At 36.1% G+C, this 24704-nt stretch overlaps 1 protein-coding gene across 13 annotated transcripts in view; it reads right to left on the bottom strand.

Moving 5' to 3' along the window:
* The window catches only part of LOC117174282 (WW domain-binding protein 2), a 315912-nt gene that overhangs the window by 244497 nt on the left and 46711 nt on the right, over window positions 1-24704 (bottom strand). For all 13 annotated transcript variants that reach the window (XM_033363221.1, XM_033363222.1, XM_033363220.1 and 10 more), the window contains exon 2: window positions 15291-15625. In XM_033363221.1, the coding sequence (XP_033219112.1) occupies window positions 15291-15625 (335 nt within the window). The remainder of the gene's footprint in view (window positions 1-15290; window positions 15626-24704) is intronic.

Raw genomic sequence — 24704 nt, 5'->3', positions numbered from 1 at the left:
GCTCCAAGGAGATTATGTTGAAAAATAAAAAAAAATTTACCCAAAAAAAATTGTTTTTATACTTCATTCTAAGGACTTATTGAACTACCCTCGTATTAATTAATCAATAAATCACTTCATTATTGTCTCATTATCAAATAATAATGTATATTATATAGTTGTGTTTTAAACGCGTATGATATAATTTGAAATTAGCGAGAAATTTCTAAATTAATATAAAGTAGCTTTTATTCTGATTTCAAAAACAGAATCTCAGAGATTAAAATCATATTACATAAACAGAGAATAAAATTCCAGAGAGCTGAAAGTAGGTTCAAAACCTAACTCTTTCGGATGGCAGTTCGCTCTCTTCGGGATCGTTTGAAAGAATCTTCGGCTAAGTTTCCAACGGTAGCAAAACCTACCAGAATTCTGGAGGTTTCGATCTTTCAAAGATGGAAACCCGTGTATTTGGTTTTGATCAGTACACAAACTAAAGGACCGATCCTCTGTATCTGTTTTGCTCGGGATTCAAACTTAACCAGATGCTGCCGCAACCCATCCGTTTCTGAGTGATTGAGAAGGAGGCAAAGTCCACTCGCGATGGGATCATTTTCTTCCTGCAGTAAATATTTTCGAATCTTGAGAAGAGTAAAACCTAACGGGCTCTATTTCGTCGGTTCAGGGAATAAATCCCAAACTGAGCAAAACCTATTACTCTCAGTCCCTGAGGCTGGTGCCCTCTTCAGTATACAACAAAAACCAACCATGACTCTTTCGGTCGTAATTCTATCCCTATACTCCCCTTCCATTGAGTGAAGTCGGGTGGGATTGAAGAACTAGGAATAGCGAAAAGAATGGACAGATAAGATAAAGGAACGCTTAGATATAATAACTTGGGAGAAGATAATACGCAATAAAAATATAGGGGGCTCGTGCAGAATGTTCCAGGAAGTTATGGATAGAAGTTCTACTGAAGTGTGTGGCACTCCTGTCGTAAGAAGAATGATTAAGGATGCTTAGTGGAATGATAAAGCCCGCGTAGCCGTTAAAGAAAAAAAAACAAGTGTGCCTGAGAAAGGTGCATATCACAGGTCTTAGAGATAAAGATTTTGTTTGGCAATAGCTTAAGGAAAGCAAAAAAGAAAGTAGTAGAAAAGAGTTAGTCGGAATTAGGAATAGAGAAGGTCACATGGCATGGGATATGGACGGAGTAAGAGACAGTTATGGAGAAAAACAGGTTGAAATAATCTGTATTTCTGAAATTATGTAAGGGAAGTCGAAAGATGGGGGGGGGGGGGGATATGCAACAGTAATAATTACACATTATCAGTTTACTAAGTACAATAGCATAAAATATTAAAAATACTTATTCAACGGGTAATGAAAATAACAGAAGAAAATATCTGGGAGGTCCAATGTGGATTCATGCGAGGGAAATATTGTACGGATCAGATGTTTAGTTTTAGGCAGATCAGAGATAAAAGTTTGAGGGTAAATTGACAACTGAACGAATGTTTCGACGTTAGGCAATGTGTTAGAGAAGGATGCGTTATGTCCACTTGGCTGCTTATTATCTTCAAGGATAAGTATCTATGAATGGCCCTATACAACGAAGAAGGTGTGGATCTCGTGACAGTGAAGGTGCGTGGGTTAGCGTTTGCAGATGATATGGTAATGGCAAAGTCAACTGAAAGTTTATAGAGAATGTTGAGCAAACTAAATATTTGCTTGAAGAACATGGGCCTAGTACACCGTGTATTTAAAAATGATTAAGGAGACATTTGAATTTGCCGCTAGATTTTCGTCTCCCGCATGACCTAAATGCGCGCACATGCGTAATCATCTTCAATGCTTAAGGAATTATTGACTACATTTTCAATCAGTATTATACAGCTAGTGCAAAAATGTAACCAAAGTTTGCTGAATTGAAATCACAGAACATTTCGACAGTAGAAAATAGAGTAGTGAAGTTTACAAGTTTGAGGGTCATAGTCCTAACCTCATTTCACAACACAGTTTACATCCTGCGTTAATTTTTAGGCTTAAAGTTTACCGTCAAACATGCGAGCGACATGCGTGGCAAATCAGGGTGCAAATGTCTGCTCTAGTGATGACGGTATGCCGTGACAATTAATCTGCATGCATACTGTATGCAAACCTCGGGTTTAAAAAACAATCCTCACGAAATAAAAGGTGAAATTACTCTAAATGGCGAAATATTAAAAATGGAATGTAGTTGCAAAGCTGGTGTAAGCGAACAGTGCAAGCACATCGCGCCAGCTTTGATTTATTATAGTAGGTAAGTTGCTTATTTCCATACGACGCAAGTTTGTTTACCCGTACATATTATAATATAAATGAGTTTAAATTATTATTCCTTGTATCTTTAGAACATGCATCTTAGGATTTAGTTGCTAATCAGAAGTTATATAACTAATGGGTTGAAATTAAATCGTAAACAAATCTTTCAGAATTTGAGCTAGCTGTCAAGTAAAAAAGATCAGATTTCTTGCATGCATATTGCAAATCGCTTTTTCATAAACAACCCGATAAAAAGGCTGGCATGAGAAAGCATTGAGAATTTTGAATCATCAAAAATGCCGTTTCTGTCCTTTGATCTTGAAACCTCGATCAGGTAGGAAAAATAATAAAATTACAATCCCTTTCAAAGCCGATCGGAGCTGTCAGACGTAACCTCAAATAAATTATAATTACAATTTTCGTTTAAAGCATTAGAAGACGCAACAAAAGCCTAAAATTTGCAAAATATAGTAGGATTGTGTTAAAAAATAGCACCTTTTCCCAATTTTATTAATTACAAAAATATAAAGTCATGATAAACTTTTTTTCAAATTATTTTTCACCACAGCTATCTGCGTGGAGATCAATCCAGACAACTTAAAATAACGCCGAAAATTTTCCAATACGTTTCAATGCGAGCCTTCTTACCAGTAGGGAACATACATGTCTTGAAATTAACTTTAAAAATATGTGTCAGACGGTGACAGTTAAAATTTGAAAAGAAAAACACTCGTACTATGCCCAAGTTCAGACAGGTATGGACATTTTAAACTTATGGAAAACTGATTTTATATTGTATGCTTCCTGTGATAATGCCTCATACGTTATAGCGATCGATTTTGACGAAGCCTTTGTTGTGGATCTTTTAGGGCAATTAAAACTAGCTTATTTCAACGATTTGATTCATCATGTGTCTTTAAAAGAGTATTAATTACAACGCATAATTAGAATTCTTGTTATTTTATTCAAACATTTACACGAAAATCATTTGTAATTACCTTAGTATTATTCATTTTGTTTTAAATTTAAGAATAAACCGTCTTTTCACACAAGCATTTATCGTTTCTTAAAATTGGTTATTTTATTCACACATTTACACGAAAATAATTGGTGATTACCTTATTGTTAGTTTTATTTTACATTCAAGAATAAACTTCGTTTTCACAAAAAAATTTGTCGTTTCTTAAAATACGTTGACTCATGTTCACAGTCGCACAAATAGTCGTAAATATTTGCTCACATTTTTGAACAAGATTGATTGGCATTGTATCCCCCAAAATTTTGAATACTTTCAATCTCTGATTAAATCGCTCTACATGTACTCGAATACTTGAAGCGTTTACATTTTCAAAAGCTTCTGACTTCGCAAATTGTTTCTTTTTTGTCAAAAATTCTGGCTGCACAACCATAATATCATTGTTACGAAAAATATCGTCAAGAAAAAAGCGTTGGTCTGTTATTACCTTGTAATTTGCATCTAAAAATTGAACTAGGCCACTTTTGTTCGAAAATAGCTTTGTTAGAAGCACGACCACCATCAGCTTTACTTGAAAAATATATTGTTCCAGCACAAGTTACCCCAGCCATGTACCTTACAGTATAATCTGATTTGTAATGGGAATAAACGACTAACTGACAGCACAAATTAGATGGTTTTTGAATCGAGATTTCAGTGCAGTCTAAAATGACACGAACGTCAGGAAAATCGCGAAAGTGGGCCGGTATATTTTACGAAATTTCTTCTTTACTCGGCCAAGTAATTAAACATTTTAAAGAGGAACTCAAAATGTCTATCATGCGATTAAATATTTTTTGACAATATCGGTCTAAACGACCATTAAAAAAACTGCCATTGCCGCATAACTTAAATTCTGTACTTTGAAGCTTTTAATTCTCGTAAAAGTACTTAATTCTTGATCAGTTTCAATAAACGACAGGAAATCGAATGTCATCAAGTCCCCGCTTTTGATTTGAACACCTATTTCTACTAGTTCTCTTTAATTTTTGATTTTTGGAAACCTCCACAGAATACTTCGGTAAATTGCACGATGGAACTGCAGTTTTCTTCAAATGTCTTCTCGAAGCAGCTGCATCTGCAAATAAATAAAATATTCTTTATAAATAAAAACGTGGCTTATGTATTTTTGGCACTATATTGTCAAATAATTATGAAATATACAAACACTACAACTTTGAGGTTATAATGGATATGAATGTTATGTGATTATAATTAAATGTTTATGACGAAGCTTGGTATCGTTATAAACATTTTTTTATATAACTTTTGAACATTTGTGTTTTATACCTTTATTTAACGTATCATTATTATTATCAATTGAAAAAAGTAATAACAAATGATATTAATTTACTTACCTGGTAATATATAGTCATCCTTTTGAAAATGTAAGGAACAAACAGTATGATCTCGTCGAGTCAGACGATTGCAGCCAAAAACATAACAGAAAGCATTACTTTTAGTAATTCTTGATTCAAAACACATTTCACTTTCAATATTCATTTTAAAAACACTAGAATTACGCGAAATAATAAAAAGATTTTGATTCTTTTTGAATATATGTCTTGTCCTGGTATGTCTAACGTGTTTACTAGGAGAAATTTAACCGTATAGAAAACTTCAAAATTTCATCACCAGGTGACGTATTCGACCTGAGCGGTTCCTGACAGTTATAACTAAGTTTTTCTCCTGTTGAATCCTTAATTATCCTAAATCAAGGTAAATAAACTCTTAGAAAGTTTGAAGGAGAATGAGAAAAGAATGGAGCAGGAGGAGGAGGGGGATATGATAACGATTTAGTTAAGGTAAGTAGGTTCTGAAAATATTAAATACAATAATAACATACACTAAATCATGTGTTAGATGTTTTATAAGCTGGTTTACTAACAAATTACAATTAGCTTATGTCAGGGGAATCAATAGATACAAAAGGAGTAACGGCCTTGACATTTGGTTTTTAGCGGCTCTAATATACTAATTTTTTGGATCATCATAGCACAACACGCAAGCCTCATCTCCAAACTTCCTAACCTAACCTCACATATCGCCTTAAGACTGCGGAAAAAGGACTCCATGTGAGTTCGACGAGGAGATTAGTCCCAATACTCACAAAGATACGATAGTTGTATGTTTTTGAGGTCGCTGAATCCAAATCAGAAGTCTGTTTGACGGAAAAAAGTCACGATGTCATTTTAGCCCGAAAGAAGTAGCTCACAACTGCGAACGCTTCGCAAAATCAGTTCACTTCATTTTTTTCGTCGATACCGTGTTCTTTTGTCCTCAAATTTTCAGTAAAGAGGGTTTCTTTTCCGCTTCTTTAATTTCTTGACCCACTCTCTTTTCAGGAGCCAACAGTAATCGGCCATCATATTAATATCCTACATTCCTTGTACTCTGTGCTTCGCATATTTGAGGTGTTTTTGAAATCGATCGTCTTATTCTTCGCTTTTATCCCCGCAGTTATACGGAAAATCGTCAATATGGGAATTGAGGTAAAGATAGTAGTTTATTCTTTCAAACTCAGCCAAGCAGATACTTCTAGGTCTGACATTTTTGTGACAAACGTTTCGCCCCGCAACATCTGCCTTATCTACGGCCCATTAAAGACACCTGCATCGAGCTTTATACGCGACAGTTTTCGAAACTGCTCCCCCAGGTACTTACAACATTCCCCCTCTTTGTCAAGTGCTTTAACAAATTGTTTTTATGAGGCCCAGTTTTGTGTGGAGCGGTGGAAGCAAGACTTTTTTAGGACTGACCAGTGGTTTCGGAATGATGTTTTGTTTTTATCACACAAAAGAGGTTCTTTTTGGCCATTTTTCACAGATGTAATGATATTTCCGATTTCTGCTATCCCATAAACACAAATTAGGCTAAATTCATTTAGCTTAGTTTTCAGGAGGAATAAATAACCTATTATTTTTCGAAACATTTTCCACGAACTCGAAACTCCAGTATTTTGTATTACAGTTTGTAAAGTAATTTAGGCTCCTATAACTTTCAAAACAAGAAATTTAAAAAGATTTGATTACTTTTAACACTTCTATATGTTTATTAAATTTCATATAAAATTAATTAAGCCTAATTTTAAGGGTAAAGAAAAGATAGCCTATTCTTCGTAGAACCCATCGATATGTTCTTCATCTCAAATAGTTGATTCAATATTATTACATGGAGTTGCCACGTATTAATTGCTAATAGTTTACTTGAGAGCCTAGTTATATCAATATAAAATTCTAAATCTGTCACAGTGATCCACTGTATGTAAAAGGACCTCTTAAGATTCTGTTGGTATTTTTCGAGTCGCTCAATCACAAAGCCTTCTCCAATTTTGCAAATTTTACCAAATTATTTTTGAATTTTAACATTTTGTTAAATAAATAGGTCTCTCTCTCTCCCTATCGCCCTCTCGCTCTAACCTACACAGACTGCCATTGTTTTTAAATTAAAACATTTTTTAAATACGTATCTCTTTCTCTCGTATCCTCTCTTAAACCTACAAATGCTGCATATAATTTACTGTTCTTAGTTATCAATATATCTCGCTCTTTGTCGACATGCTCTAGTTGGTTCTAAATTATAATCGATACGTCTAGACAAGTTTTGAAAGATAAGATTTTTTGCAGCTTAACTCTAGACTGGTAAACTGAGTTCAACCTCTAATGGTAAACCGGGGTTCAACTACACCCTAAACTTGTACCGTGGCACAATGCTTTCTATGTGCAGTAAAACAACTTTAATATAGCGCATTTTCTTCGTTTTTTAGTGTAAAACACAATGGTAATAATAATATTCTGTTAATTTTTAAAAAAATATTGAATAATTTGGTAAATATGAAAAAACCTCAACATTCCGCAAAATTGACTTTTTTAATAAAAAATAACGTAGTTTTTCAAAAAATTGACCAATTTCAAAAAATAAAACGGAATTGTAAAGAAAAATAATCGCGCTTTAAGGCTATATAAGCAACTTTTGCTTTTTCTTGAAGAAAAAACCTAATTATTTGAACATCCGAAGTAGAGGAACTTTGAGAAATCTGACAAAGGGTGAAAATATTAAAAGTACTAGTAAAATTGATTATTAAAAATGCAGATTTATTATAAATAATGAAAAATTATTATAAATATTCAAAAATAAGGAAATAATGATAAGAACATGTATGTTTCATCTACAGAGGAGCAATTGGAGCACAAACTGCATGACACCGTTCCCAGAAAGTTTTTTGTTTTTCCGTCCGAAACTCGAGAACACAGAACACATCGCGCCTGTTTTTTGTCTGTTTGAGCACTTATTGGTGCCTACTGACAGATGGCCCAGCAGCATTCGCATCTTCAACCTTTAAAGAAACGTATGAATGTAAATAGAAATTAAGAGATCGAAAGATTAAAAGAAACAAGAAAAATATATCTTACATCTGACTCTCCTGGATCACAGCAGCAGAAGTTGGTTCTGATGCTGGATCATCGGCGTCCTCCTCCTATTTCGTGTCTCCAAACGCTTCCTCGTTATCTGTATCTTCTTCTGACGGTTGATCAAGTGCCAAAATTCGCTCTCTGCGATTCAAGTTTTCTGTTACTACAGTCAGGCTGCGCAATTGGTAGCGAGACGCCATTTTCTGAAGAAAATTTGATCCTTATTACTTATAATGATGAAATTTACTATACCTCATTTTCTTATATTTTCATATTTAAAAAATTGTTTACACTTAGAACTTAGAAATTCACGCTTAAAACATCTATTTCAACTGATTTAACAAAAAAACTGAAATTCACTTACCCACTCAATTCTAGAACGTAAATAGTAAACCGGGATGCAGCGCAACCCCACACGATATTCACTGCTGCACAGAACTCACATCAAACACTAACTCGTTCGCTCGTTGACCGAAGTTGACTGCCAAATAGTTGAAGTGAATTATAGTTAGGGCCCTAGACCAACCTGCACCTGCCCTTAGTCAGGAGCGAACTTTCAACTTTGACTGGGGTGTCGTGGAACCCCGGTTTACCAGTCTAGGGTTAACAATATAATGCACCATTGAAAATAACCAATGCATGATCCTCAATTTCTATAAAATATATTTATTTTTTTAATTTCTATTTTTCTCAATTTTGATCAAGTGTTCCAGGAAGTAGATGTTCACGTTATCACGGTATCATTTTTTCAATGTTAGATTCACAGTTTCCTTGAATTAGATTCTAATATTGCTAAATTTATTTTATCATTCATGATACTTTATTTTAAGCAAGCAAATTCTAACAAGAGATTTCAAATTATATGTTCTCCATCTCAAAATAGTTGATTCAATATCACGAGCCTACGAGGTATTAATTCTAAATCTGTCACAGTGATCCACTATATGTAAAAGGACCTCTGAAGAACCTGTTCGTATTTTTTGAGTCGCTCAATAGCAAAGCCTTCTGCAATCTTACAAACTTTACGAAATTATTTTTTAATTAAAACTTTCTTTTAAAACCATAGCCCCTTTCCCTTTATCTCTCTCACTCTCTAACTTACACATCCTGCATATAATTGAAAATAAACTTGAAGTGGTTTATGAAAAAATTCATTTTCAGAAATTGCGCAGTAAAAATTGGATGAGGCCATTAAGAATATTCTGAAAACATAGTACGCACCACTACAGCTATACAATATTGGTAAGGTAGTTTTGTATGGTTTCTGGTTACAAAAATTAATAGGCAGTCGCATTTGTCCGCGGGTGATGCCGTAGGAATTCAACCCCAAGCGGAGGTGTGAAAACCGTGCCGAAAGCTGAATGGCAACTGGCTGAGGCGTCTAGTACGGTGACTCGGGGATACCGGGCCCTCTCAGAGTACGCAGCCTTTTCCTTGCATGCGGGGCTCTACAAGGATGGACGAACCCCATTCCCTAGCTTCTCGTAGAAACAACGATGACAACACCGAACATAGTTGTAGTAAGTACGGTTCAAGGAAATAGAACGCGCAGAGCTCTCGAAAATGGATTGGCCAACAATGCCGAACACTATAGAGCTGGGGGAGCCAATAAAGATAGAGCAAATCGATGGATCGCCGGAATCTTGGGACTTTTAGCTGGACGAAGCGACTAAATCCCGAATTGCTAGAGTGCTACGATGCGAGTGTGGCCCCCGAACAGTATTACTCGGCACGACTGCATGCTCTATGGTGCGAGAAACACCCAGATCTATCGCACCTTTCGCATCAATGTCTGCGAAATCATGCCTAGATACTCCAAAAAAGGGGCAGACATCCGATAGAGGAACAGCGATGCTTTATGACCCGGAGAAACATCAACAACCAGGTTTCTCTCAAGCCTAAAGATCTGTTTGAAATGGATGACGAGCTTCGTGGACATTTTTCTGAAGAATCCGACCTGTGGACTATCAATTGTTGTGTGTACAATGCAGCGAGAGCTTTGGCCGATGCGAACCGTAAAACAAAACCAACGGTTGATCATAATACCAAAAGACGAATGTTCGAAAGTACACGCGCGAACTCCGGATCCGTTATCACACAATTAACAAATCAAAGCTGCTGACCATCAGGCAGCATATTGCTGAGAGAATACGGATACTATCTGACGTTAAGAGAAGTCTACAATGGAGAGAGGTAGGCCAAAGAAAAGCAACCGTTTCTCTCTGACCCATCTCGACTCTTCCAAGACACTCTAGTTACTGTTGACCACCCTCCTAAACCAGAGGAGGATCGAGAACGTGAAAAAAGTATTTAGAGGTGTGAAGAACTATTCCCCACCGGACCTTCTGGTGGAAGAAATTTCCTTCAACCCATCAGCATTTGGCCCGTATTTTGGCCTGATATTTAAAGTCGGAAGAGCTAATTCCGGAGTGGTTGGTAGCAGGGCGCACAATACTCCTGCCGAAAATAGGCAACTTAGCTGACCCGAAGAATTACAGGCCAATCACTTGTCTAAACACACTGTATAAGATATTCACCGCTATTCTAAATGATAGGATTGTTCGGGCAATTGAGCCCGTGTGGCAAGAAATGTATGAACAACGCGGCTCAAAGAAAGGAATTGCAGGATGTCGGGAGAATCTGCTCATCGATAGCTGTGTCTGCAAAGATGCAGCATCCTACCAGCGTGACCTATCGATGGCCTGGATTGATTACTGGAAAACTTTCGATTCGATCTCTCATAGACGTATGATCTGTCTTTGGGAAGCTTAAAGGTTCATCCTCAAATCGTGAGGTGCATAGAGGGATTGATACCGCTTTGGAAAACTAGACTTACTATCTCATCTGGAAAAAATTGTGTGACAACTAACAAGGTCACCTTTCAAAGAGGTGTCTTTCAGGGCGACACCCTGAGCCCACTCGTCTTTTGTGGGAAACCTGCAAATCGAAAGTACAAGGTCACTCATGTATTTTATATGGATGATCTTAAGATCTATGCTTAAAACAAAGAGCAACTACATATAGCGCTAGGGATTTTCGAACGATAACACAGGCACACAAAAAAAGTCAAAGTCCACGGAGGCGACCTTTGGGGTTCTATGGTCTTTGGGTCGCTGATTACGAATCGTTTGTCGGTTTTTTCAGATCAGATCGCTTTCAAGGTCATTTGAAGGTCGAATGAAGAAAATATTACTGAAAAAATTCAGGCATAGGTTTTTTAGCACGCTGAATCCGAATCCAGTGTCGGTTGACCTTCATTAATTCAAGATCAAGGTTATTTGAAGGTCAAACCAACAAAATAACCTCAAAAAAATGCGTAAAAATTTATATATAGATTTTTAGGGTCGCTGAATACAAATGCAAGGTTGATTTGATCATATCTGGTTATCTGAAGGTCATCTGAGGTCATTTGAAGGTCGAATTCGGAAAAAAGGCTACAAAAATCTGAAATAAATTAAATTATGTTTTTGAGCATGCTGAATCCGAATCCGGTGTCGGTTGACCTTCATGAATTCAAGGTCAAGGTCATTTAAAAGTCAAATCAATGAGGTACTGTTGAAAACATGTCTTAAAAATTAATTTAGAATCATCCTTAGTTTATCGTCTATATAGAAACTGGAAATATTAATTTGTCTTTATCAACATTAGCTCCTGTGAATTTCTTGAAAGTAAGGCAGTGTACTTTCTTATCAATATTAGCTGCTATAGATTTTTTGAAAAAGAAAGCTTCGTACCCATAAGAATGGTATATCTTTAAAAAAGAAGTGGATTCTTTTTGCCCTAATATGGTAAAAAATACATTTTTATAAATGTCCAAATGTATTTGCGATTATGATTGAATGTTTGCGTGTGTGCATGTTTGGATCTGCGGATGCATGGATCTGTGGATGTCTAGAGGTTTCGATGTAGGTAATCGATTCTTTTTCACCTGTTGCCTCGACTAGTCGTGTGACGATGACAACTGCCCCGTAAGGGGATGTGTAGAATGATTCGCTCATACGCTAGTCGGGGTACCGATATTACCTAGTTGTCCAACTAATGCGGGAATGATCTACATCCAAAGGCATAATGCGGCACTAAGAGTGGTTTATTACCATCTCTATCACTTTTAGGGCATTGTCCTTACTATCGCTCCTCTAAATGCTCCTAGGGAAATAGAGTCAATTGTCGAGAATGAGAAGGGCCTCTCCAGGCCTGACATTGTTCTTCTTGACTTCGAAAAGCGAACCATGTTCGTTATCAAATTTTCGACACCAGCTGACAAAAACATAATAGCCAAGGAGAATGAAAAGAAAGAGAGCTATAGAAACCTTATAATGGAGTTGCGACGATTATACCTGGAATATTCTGTTAAACTAATCGTCCTTTTGGAGGTCCCAAGCTTTCACTGGTTATTAACCTGAAAAGCATCCCCACGTCACAACAATATGCTAGAGCACTCGCGGGAAAAATGCAGAAGGCGGTCGTCCTTGGGTCGCTCAGTGTCCTCAGGTACACGAGACTTTTGCCGAATATCGTCGTATTGATTTCAGCACAGACTGTAACCACCTATCTCACGGTCATAAGAAATGCTTTTATTATGATTTTAGATACCTTGCTTGCTTAAAACGATTCGGTTGAATTTAAATATTTTTAAATTTTAATTTTCGGGAAGATTTTAGAGTGCAATATTTTTTACGAGTTATGCACCTATGCACCTGTATATTTTTTGCGCATTAAACAAATATTTGATCTAGAATGAATTTTTTGAAAGCCTACCACACACACACACAATTACACAATATGGTTCTGTGATGTAAGCTGTGGAATATTCCCGATATGGGTGAAGCAAAGAGAGTTTCAGTACCCATCATGTATCAATGTCGGTAAAAAAGACATGCAGGATGACGTCATCAGGACCCTTCGAGAATGTTCTCAAAGCTTAGCACGGATATGAAACAATTTCCCAAGAAATATAGCACATGCACGAACCACTACAGGTGAAAGCTTCATGATGTCGGACTTGTTTTTTTCATATAACCTGGAGACATGCACGTAAAAACCCTGCATTTTTTTTGCTAATTCAGCCTTCACACAATGCGCAATATTATTCTGTGACATCGTCATCAGACCCTCGAGAACATTCGAGACGCTTATACGCATCAAATAAATAATACTGGCTTTTCTCATATAACCTTGACACATGCATGTGATAACCTTGAAACTTGTTTTTCGCAAATCCAGCCTTCCCGAAACTGCGCAATATTATTTTGTGACGCCATTGGAATTTTCTAGAATCCCGTTACGTTATCAGACTCGCCGAGAACATGCTAGAAGTCTTCATCGCACGGATTCACATGGACACACACAATCATACACTAATGCTAACGTATCTAGAATCCGCCTTACATTTGTTGCAGAAACGCCCTTTCCTGTCTACTTGAAAACTACATAAACTCGCAAAAATACCGATGATTATTGCAGTGAATTCAACACAAATATTACTCAGATAATAGATTTTCTTATTTGTTTCGAATGTAGCTTTAAGATAAATAGTAATAAATGATCAAATGAAATAGAAAATATATCAATCTTCCTATTGCACCATTCACAAAACACTTGATACATTTTTCAGGAACTTCTGACCCTCTTCCCCTGTGTGATACTTTTTAAATTCATCTTAACATGGCGAATGATACTTCGGCAGACCCCCCCCCCACTCCCCCCTCTAAACGTGTCACGTATTTTATGAATGACTTCTATGCTAATGCCAAGCAATTACAAATTCTGACGATAAAAATAAAGGGGTACTGGAACTTCCTAATGAAGAAAGAATTTTAACTCCTATTCGAAAAGCTACCCTCCCTACGTCATTTGGGAATTTCATTCAGAATTATTAAAAATATTAATTAGGTGTGCGGGTTTCTTGATACTTCATTGGTAACTTTAAAATAAATATAACTTAAATTTAATTTAAGGATGGGTCGAATCTTGTAAGTGCTTATAGCTACAAATTTTCGTTGGTGCGGTCAACAACTCTAAATTAAAAAGGGCGATTCTCTAAAGTATCAAGATTCTGACACCCGAATATGAAACCCTCTGTACCTGCACTAATCCCTGATAATATAATAGCAAAGTTAGATCCTTTGACAAGGGCTGATTTCTTACATTTCAGTCAGGTTTTCGTGAATTTTCTTGTCGAGAAGCTGTTGACAGCATTTTTCAGTCTCTACTTTCTTTACTTGAGCTTTTAGAAGTGAGAAAACTAGCGGGAGTAATAAACATTTCTCGCTATTGATGTTAAAATGTAGACTAAGTGTCTCAGCCGTCTTCCATTTTTAGGGGAGGATCTCTTATATTTACACCGACGTAAGCTGTACTCAAACTAATTCCGTTAGAAAGACATGGGAGATTTACTAGTCCACGCCTGCCTTGACAGCCTGGGGTGTATAATCGCAGAAGGGAAGAATTGATCAATTATTCAAGCTCTTCGGCATATGCATGATATAAGCGTGACAATGTCGAGGGTTCTAAGCTCGTGTTCAGCCCATGAAACTACTCCAAACAAGTAGAGCAGAGACGTGACGGCAAGAATGTTAGTCGCAGATACCTTGTTACATTCCGATAGATTGGAAGGCAAAATCTATCGAAGAAGACCCTTGTATCAGCTTCAAAGAAACTCCTTAACTAACTTTAGGATTTGAATGCAGTTCTGAGGAATGCTCAGGCATGTATAGGCCTCTTCAGTTTCAAGATGTCTAATAAAACTCCTATCATCAAGCTGAGAGTCCGCGGGACGTTCGTAATTCGTCCCCGCTTCAGATCAATCTGGGTACACTGTTTTAATCAAAAGTTCATGCCAATCTCTCTTGTGTACCACTCAATGATATTTAAAGGTTTCTGAAGTTGTCTTTGGATAGAAGCAGAGATCTTCAGGCCATCCACATAAAATACGGGAGTGATCTTGTGCTCGCGATGATTTTAAGATCTTAACATTTATTTTTTCTCGTGAATATAATTTTATGGTGTGATGTAAAACCGAAGAGGACTTAATTTCAAAGTTTTGAAAACACTCTGGTAGATTTGTCTGTTTACTGGGAAAATTCATTAAAAACATCCATCTTTTTTTCGCGTATGTTTTTTAGCAATTTTCAATTCTAAAATTTCACTTTCAACATGCTTCAGGCAAGTGAATGGAGAAAATTAAATTCTTGCTAAATTAAAACTTAAAATCTCCTCTTTAAAATGAGACCAAGAAGTTATTGAGATATTCATTGCTTCTCGATGCTTCTTTTATGCGTTAACAAAAGATGGAAATTCGACTGCGTCTCGAAGAACTGATTTTCGGATTGGGCACGCTTTCAAATTTTTCATGATAATTGGAAAACCAGTGGTTATTTTATTTAAACTTTCACATGGTACAGAACTGGAGGACGTCACATCACGTCAACTGGTCGACTAAACTTATTTTAATTAACAAGAAGAACCCACCACATTTTTGGTTTCTCAGATTAACGAGCTGAAATTTTTAATTCAGTCTTTGCGAATAATTTTAGTAAATGATTTAATCAATACGTATTTTCATAAAAGTAAACATGTACCTATTGAAGCAGCTCTTAGCATAGCCTGTCCAAATTCAATCGCACCTCCACTTTTAAAATGTAGTTTAAATTTGCATTCTCCAATCCAGTTGCCATTAGGTTGGGCTCGACATTTGCCTTTAATGTAATTTGCTCCAAACATCGGTTGTTCAAGTTCCACCTCAGATAGCGTAACAAATGGAAAGCTAAATGACTGCATCTTCTCTTTTTGATCTTTGGCATTAAAAATCATTCTATGTGTTGTCAAATAAACTCGTCCTTGCTTGCTTCCAATGAATTCTGCTTGTTCTGGTCCATTAAATTCGATAGTGACATTATCGCAGAACAGCAATATACTGTAAATAATATAAAATTTCAAAACATTTTTATTTGAGACGTTTACATGTAATTTCAACCGTATTCAATTAAGCATTACTTTAACGTAACATTATTTTAAATTATAATTATTCTATTTCATAAACACTATCTAATGTTTTAATTTCGAATTGGATTTCGTACGCACGTACGTTCCTAAAAGACATTTCTGTTTGTCATACAAAGGTGGTTTGCAAAATCGACTTTCGAGACAATGAAAACGATCCTGTATAATATTTTCTATAGCATGAAAAAAATCCTTTCAAATAAATCGATTAATATTAATAAGTACGACGTTGGTACGTTAATTTCCTATAAAATTAACATGAGTGAAATTTGCGCTTTGGAAAAATGTAATTCCAGGACATAAAAAAATACGAGAAATTCTCTTTATTTTCTTAAGACTTCAAAGAATAAGGTAACGGGCCTTATTATGGAACGCCGTCTTTATTCCGTCCCCTTGTTGGAACAGCACTAGAAATAGTGAGATGAAAAGAAGAATTATCCACATACTTATATAAAAATCTCATCGGCTTTTACATTGATTTTTTTCATAATTGAACAGAAAATTGATTTATTGGTATTTGAAAGCATTCAAAAAAATGTCATAGGATATATCTACAGATTTGCTGAAACAAGCTGATTATAAAATGCGTTTTTTTGTAGATGAAATTTCAGGCCAGAATTGATTCATTTCATTTTTGTATTTAATTTAAATCCATGTTCCCAGTTGTGAACACAAAATGTTTAAATATCCCCCATTATTGAACGGTTCAACACCTGCGTTCCAAGTTTACGGACAGCTCCTCACAGGGAGCACGTCTCTTCGAGCATGGGCACATTCTTTGTTCATTACGCAGTTTTAGTGTATATTTTTCACGTGTTTGTACTCAAAAATATTATTTAGCAATATTATCAACACAAAATCTGGAAAGTAAATGATTTCGGTACACAATCTCGTAAATAAAAAACATAACCTATATAACCTACACACGTATCAATAGGTTGTTTTGTATGGCATTCAATGCTGTTTATTTCTGATATAGTAACTAATTGAACAATCACCAACGAAGAAATTGTTAACTCGTTTAACTTATCTCAAAAGGTAAATTAAAAAAAAAGTTGAATTCTTTATGTAAATGATGAACCTTCAACAGACAGGATTAATTTTCGCGCCAAATAGACAAAATAAAAATGAAATACATCAATTTCATAAAATTTAATTTACGACCAAATATATACATTGTTAAATAGATAAATAAATCTGCAACAAAAAAATGAATTTTTTTACTTTTTCAGTCGAGAAGTTTATTTTTTATCCAAGAAGATTACATTTTTAAAGAGCTAAATTCCCAACAAAATTCATAAGTTTCCAACCAAGTACTTAAGCTTTTAATTAAAACTGATTAATTGGCAACTAAACAGTAGAATTTTCACTTGAAAATATGAATATATAACTAAAAATGGGAAATTTAAACTTTCGATTAAAAAAATTAACCTTCAATCAAAAATGAAATCAATTTTAAACAAAATAGTTAAATTTCCAAGCAAAAAGATAATTTGCGAACCAAAATTATGAACTTCCAACAAAAAAGTTAATTTTCATACTTATAATGTATTAATTTTTTAATTCTATTGCATTTATTGGATATAAAAAATAAATAAATAAAAGTTCTAAGATTGAAAGTAACAATGGATTATGTACTTATTTCATTTACTCCTATATTTAGTTATTGATATTTATATATTAAATGTTAAACTGAGCGACATTTTCTTTCTTTTTTTGAAAATTTTCATTATTTAAATAGAATATATTTACACAATTTGATTTAATCATGAAAATCACATCAACTTTGCAGCTTATGATGATAGCATGATACCATGCATGATTTTCCTGGGGTCTATTGAGATCAGAAATAACAAACGTGAATAAACAAAAGCGTTTTCTACGAAACGGCACTCTATCTGGGTAATTCCCCACCTCCTCCAGATCCAAAATCGGCCCAGTCTCAGAGATTCACTCCATTAGGATTTCAAATTTGGAAATGGGGGTAATTTTAAACAAATTTATTTGGCTACTTTATAAATTGAGCATCTGCGACGTACGACCGGGACGTGTACTCACAGCGTTTTATCCAAGGCCGAGAAGGTAGTTTGACGCAGAGAGTGATTGTGTGCATTAGATGGGAAGATCAGGTTGAATATGGATGTCAGCAAAGTAAGGTGCATATTGGGAAGATTAACTTAATATGAAAAAGGAAATAGAACCAGAAAGCTGATAAACCATATTACTAAAATCATCTACTTTTGGCACATCGAGGCATTAACACCAGCAATATTGTATGATATTATGGACTACCAACGACAGAGACTTGATGTTCTTACTTCCAGACTGCGTCGGTACAAGAAAAGTAGTGCACGACCACTAGTGATTTAGATATTTCAGCGGTCTTGAAAAGGGCAACTAACTGGAAAACTCCAGGTCCGGCCATGGTACACAACTTCTGGTACAAGTACCTGACGAGTGTACATCTTGCATTGGAAAGGTGTTTTCAGAAGATCATTGAACACCCAGATCTGATTGCAGGCTTTAAGCTCCAGTGTACTACATATATGTTACCTAAGAAACCAGATGCTCAAAATCCATCTGAATTTCAACCGATGGCCTGTCTTCCAAAAATTTATGAATATCTTACAGCTATCACGGCAGATTAGGTATATTCTCATTGCGACGAGAATGACATTCTTACAGTAGAACAAAAAGGATGTTGTAAAAACTCGCCAGGCTGTAAATATATAGTTACTATAGACACTGTAGATGTGACTCAAGCTCCTAAGCATCAAAGAAACTTACACAATGCATACATTGACTACAAGCAAGCGTTTCCCTCCGTACCGAATGACTATTTGCTTGAAATCTTAAAACTTTACAAACTCTGCCCACGTATTATTGACTTTCTAAGTCAAGTATTTTGATCATGGACACCCGAGGATAACTACATCAATACGTTTTACGACGGGTATATTTCAAGGAGACTCCTTCAGTGCACTATGGTTCTGTTTAGCGTTGAACCCATTGAGCAAAACACGAAACAACATGTCTGATGGGTTCAGAATTCATGATGATGAGTATGGTCATCAAGTGACCCATCTTCTGTAAATGGATGACTTGAAGCTGTACGCTAGTTCAGCCCAGAAACTGCAGCAGGTAATCGATGTCACAAAGCAGTTTTCCAAAGATATCCACATGGGGTTCGAACTAGACAAATGAAGAACAGAGCATCGAGGCAATGACTGCAGGCGATTCACATAAATATATGGGTATTGTTGAATCGAAGGGTATTCAGCATACAATAGTTAAGACAAACCTAACGAATGCCTTCACTACGAAACACAGATTGATTATAAAAAGTTTTCTCAACTCCGAAAACAAAATCAGGGCAATCAACACATATGCCATCCCTGTTCTTACGTACTCCTTCGAGCTCATCAAATGGTCTAACGTCGAGTTTGAAAAGTTAAACAGAATGATCCGCGTAGAAATGGCGAAGCACCGAATGCATCACAAAAATCAGCAATTGAAAGGGTAGTTTTACCAAGACATATAGGGGGTAGAGGCATTGTAGATGTCAAAAAATTGCGTGAGTCTCAAGTTATACAGTTGCAAGACTATTTTAACAGCAAACGAAATGTTGCGTTTTACAGCACCATCTGTAAAGCGTATCTTGACTACACGCCCTAAAATTTGTCCACAGATGGGGCCTTGAATATCAGGGCTGAAACCATAGAGGAATTAGAAGTACAATGGAGGTAGACAGCTATCGACGTCGAGCACCACAAAATGTTGGGTCAACAGGAAGTGGATTGTGAGGCATTCAATATTTGGCTAAGAAAGGGTGTTCTATATCTAGAGACAGAAGGATTCGTCATTCCGATACAGGACAAGGTTGTGAGCACCAGGAATGATCGCAAACACGTCTTACATCAAAACGTGCTTGAATGGTGCTGAGTATGTTGAGATTATGTTGATTAGGTCGCGCGATAGTTCAGATAGAATATGCAAAAAGACATAATGATGTAACGGGCATTATACATCAGCAACTGGCCCTAAACCTAGGACTCTTAAAGGAATGGATGTCTTTCTATAGATACATTCCAATGCCCGTTTTAGAAAGCGAAGATTACATGTTATATTGGCATGTTACTACCCAAACGGATCATTACATCCAGGCCAATCGACCTGACATCGTGATGCGAGAAAAAAAAAAGGGTGGGAGAGTCTACATCACCGACATTGCTTGCCCACTTAACCGAAAATTGTAATCAAGCTATACAACCAAGATGCACAAAGTATAGTGAATTAAGGCATGAAGTAAAGACCATATGGAGGAATCTTAATCATGCATCTATTCAGCCCATTGTGATTTCAGCTACAGGCAGTGTGCATGCAAGATGCACTGAACATCTTGAACATTTAGATGACATTAGGGTATTGACAGCAGCTCAGAAGGCGGATTTATTTAACACCTGTCGCATTGTAAGAAACTTTCTTGACCATCAGGAAACGCGCGACTAAAAACCCGTGTAGTGGCAGATGGTACCTCTAAGAAAGCATCCAGAGGTGACTGCTGTCACCTCCAACGGTCGCGTCTGCTCGTAATTGTATACCTACAACATAATCGCAAGAGGTTTCACGAATCGTATTAAATTAACTTATAACATTCTAATCGCATCAGTCATTTGACTTAGTCCGTGGCTATGAGGTATAACCGGGTTCACCTAAGTAAAAGTTTAATAAAATAATTAAAATGATAGTAATCATTCTAGCTATAGCCTGCTCAGTTATAAAAATCACAGATTCTCTAATTCGACTGGTACATCAACATGAAGTCATCACAAAATATTATCTAAATTTTTTGAAGGAAAAAAACAGTGCCTTTTCTCGAAATTCACTGATTTAGCAGCATCATTTCCAGCCTACAATTTCGCGTCCCTTAACATTTCGGAGTTAGTAGGTTTGCACGAAGTCCCAGTAGCATTAAAAGCCAATATCAGAATTGGTCCCAAAACACTGCATTTAGATTGAGAAGTGAAAATATTATTTGAAATGTCTGGAAATGTATTTTAAATAATATACGTTAGAAGTTAAATTATTTTGAATAGTTAAAAAGCTTATAAATTTGTTATCCAAATTCTGCAAAAATCTATAAACTGACTAGAATTGTTCTACAAATAATAAGTGTTCAATTGTTATTTATACATCAAAATTCAACAATTTGACTTACACAGTAATTATTTTTTCATTAGATAAATTTCTAAGTTAATGTAATGCTCTAAGTTTAAAAGATCATAGAAATTATAACGATTCAAGGCTTTTTATTTCAAATAATTCAGTATTAAAATCTTTTCAACGACCGTGAAAATAGAAATCAACACTTATTGATCTAAGTTAGCTCTTCACACAACAGAAAATTCTACACACTGATCGGTGGTTACCATCGCCTCTGATGATAATACAGACACCTAGGAAAATAATGCGTGTATTTCTGAGAAATAATTCTTCTTTCGATCTCTCTAGTAGCTTAAAGGAAAATCACCCGAACGGCAAACGGAAGTTCTGTGGTTCGATTCCCAGCGGAGTGAAGATCTTTTTTTTTCAGAAAAAAAATAATTAAAAATAAAAACTTTAATTCATAGCTCTGCAAAGACATAAGGAATTTACTACTACTTGAAGAGTTAACTTAAATCGATAGTATTGAATTTTGTTTTCACGGTGGGTAAAAAGATATCTACACTGATCTTAAATTTTGAACGGATTTAGAATCTTCTCACCAAATTACTTGTTGTTAACATTTTGATACTTCAAGTACAGTTCAATTTTAAAATGATCAAACAATTTATATTTACAGTTAATAAAATAAAAATGTCGTTTATTCCAAATTTTCAAATTCAAACGCTTTTTAGTTTCAATTGTTGAAGTCTTCCATAACCGCATTTTAAAATTCTTTGAATTAGAAATGTATACATAATAAAGATCTAAAATGGAAAATGTCGTCAGGTAGTCCGACTATTAGATGATTTTTTTACGGAGAAATATGTCCTTTTTCACATAATGCCTTTCTTATGGGCCCTTTCCAAGTGAAAATTTGATATATCTCTCATTAAAGTCGTGTCAAAAAAACATGGCATCTTATGGGGAGAACTTTCGCGGGTTCCAAGAAGGGTTAATTTTGGCTTTAAAACACGTTGAATATTCTTAGGAAAACTTGTTTCGAGACAGAAAATATCATGTGAAATTTGAATTACTGCTCACTTGTACTTGCTTCCAACGTATTTTAGCTTAATTTTAGCAAAACATACCGATGTAAGATATAACGAGAATGGTGTGGTGTTGACTATAGTTGGCAGACAGGTTCTGCTGAAATCCAAGGGTCTCTGCCAGATGCTCCGCAGCTTTGTAAAAGAACACTCCTTTTCAATCCCTGCTTTATAAAAGGACGCTCCTTTTCAATTCACGGCTTTGTAAAAGAACGCTCCTTTGTCAATCATGTCGTATTTTCGAAAAAAAATTTGGAGAGGAACTCCGTCGGTTTGCGAAGATGTCAGCTGCACCCAGAATAATTTTTTTATAAAGAGATAAGAGATTTATAAGTCCCTCTTCATCTTAACGGCATAGGCAGGGCTGCCACAGACTAATGTACTTTTAAAAAGTGACAAAATTGACTCATTTGAGCTAAAAAGTGACTAAAAGTGACTAATGTTTACACACAAAGATGCCTGTTATGATCATAGATACACTTCTTAGTCCAAAATTTCGATTTAATTATACATATAGTTGATATGATTGATTTGACAAGTTTAGATGAAATTCTAAATCTTAATGTGGGGGTGAATACCAAGGTCACAATTTCCAGAATAAATAGTACAAGTTACACAAATTTTATTTCATTTTATTACAAGCCAAACAAACCTTTCGCACAACTGCCATAGATATATTCAAAAATACTTTACGGTAGTAATTAGAAAACTAGAAAATCACGAACTAAAATAATTTAAACTCCAATTTTATATAGAGTTTTCAGAATATAGATTATTCTATGCATAATTATATATTACAATTTTTTCTTTTTTTTTTAGATAAAATCTAAAATATCATTCTTTTCTTTTCTCTACTATCATCTGGTTTTTATTAATTTCTTCTCGTTTCTCTTCTATTTCTTTCCGCAATTCTCTCACTGCTTTTTGATATTTTTTTCCGAGAAAGGAGGTAAGAAAAATGACATTGCGGGCACCCAGAAAAACACAACCTAACTTTTGTTTTTAAGGGATAAAGGATTTAGTCAATACATTTTCTAAGCTTATATTTCAAATTAAGAGCGAAGCCTATTCGTAAATTGAAATAGTACTAGTACAAATACATATTTATTTTTACTTTGCGTAGCTGTGTGTAACCCGTATTTATTATTAAGTTCACAATTTCACTAGATAATGGACAAGACAACCCACAAGCCACGAAAACATTGTCGATGGCACGAGTGACTAACATATTTTAATATCAGAATTCATGCTATAGACGCCGCGCAAGCCGTTCCGGTCGCCCTGCAGTCGATAGCAGCTTAAAGAGTAACAGTAGATAAAAGGGGAGTGTAATTATTAGTAATTATGCGGACGAGGCGGAGTCTAAAAGGTATAAAAACTCCAAAATTACCTTTTCATTTAAAAAAGTGACTTCTAGTGCCTGTTTTTTAAAAAAAGTGTAAGATCATTCTTTTGCCATTGAACCACCCCAAAACGAGTATAGTAGAACTGAGACGGCAAACAAGTTAGTCGCAGATACCTTGCTCAACTAATAAATAGATATAAGTTTATTCATATTCTGACATTTCGGCTATCACTGCGTGCCTTTTTAATTTAATGAAGATTGTAAGACCTACATAAATTTTTACTCACACCTTTTCAACGCCAAAAGATTTGAAGACCAAATCTTTCGAAGAAGACGTTTGTATCTGTTCAGAGACGCCTTCAATAACATTACCTTCCGATTGCGGCCTGGAGGCACGCTTACGTATCTATAAGTCTCTCCAGTGCTAACATTTCTAATAATACTCATATCCACGTGTCTGGAGTCTCCACAAACGCCAGTAAAACGTCCTCACCTGAGATTAATCTTGGCACGCTTGGGCAATACAAAGTACATATCAATCTCTCCTGTGTACCCCTTGATAAATTTTAAAGCACACTGACGTTGTCTTTCAGTAGAAGCATAGACCTTTAGGTCATTCTTATTATATAACCGAAGGGCCTATGACAAAGCTCCCGAACGCGTCCTCGGGTTGCGGATAGAGGGTCCATGTACCAAGGGTTTCTGCTGAATATGGTTACAAAAATAAATAAGCAGTCGCGGACTATTGTCCAGGGGTGGTGCCGAAGGAATTAACCCCCAAGCGGAGGTGTGAAAACCATGCCGAAAGCTGAATGGCACCTGGGTGAGTTGTCTAGAACGGTGACTTTGGGATACCGGGCGACCTCTCAGAGTACGCAGCCTTATCCTTGCATGCGGGGCTCTACAAGGATGGACGAACCCCTTTCCCTAGCTTCTCGTGGGAACAACAATGACAACACCAAACATAGTTGTAGTAAGTGCGGTTCAAAACAAAAGAACGCGCAGGGCTCCCGACAATGGGTTGGCCAACAATGCCGACCAATCTAGAGCTGGGGGAGCCAATGAAAATAGATTCAATGCGATGGATCGGCGGGATCTCGCAACCTTTGGGTGGACGGAGCGACTGAATCACGACTTGCTAGAGTGCTACGATGCGAGAGTGTGGCACCTGAATGGGGTTACATGGCACGGCTGCATGCTCTGTGGTGCGAGAAACACCCGGAACTATCGCACTTTTCGCAGCAACATCTGCGAAACCATGCCGAATTACTCAGAAAAAGGGAGTATGTAAGCGCAACGCCTACTCTACCACAGCTAGAACAAGCCGGCAACAAAAAAAGAGAGGCGACACTAAGACCAACCGCGGGCAGACATCCAATAGATGAAGAGCGATGCTT

The sequence above is a fragment of the Belonocnema kinseyi genome, chromosome 6 (assembly GCF_010883055.1).
Source record: "Belonocnema kinseyi isolate 2016_QV_RU_SX_M_011 chromosome 6, B_treatae_v1, whole genome shotgun sequence".
Lineage (NCBI taxonomy): Eukaryota > Metazoa > Arthropoda > Insecta > Hymenoptera > Cynipidae > Belonocnema > Belonocnema kinseyi.
The sequence above is the reverse complement of the archived record's forward strand: the minus strand, read 5'-3'. Positions and strand labels throughout refer to the sequence as shown.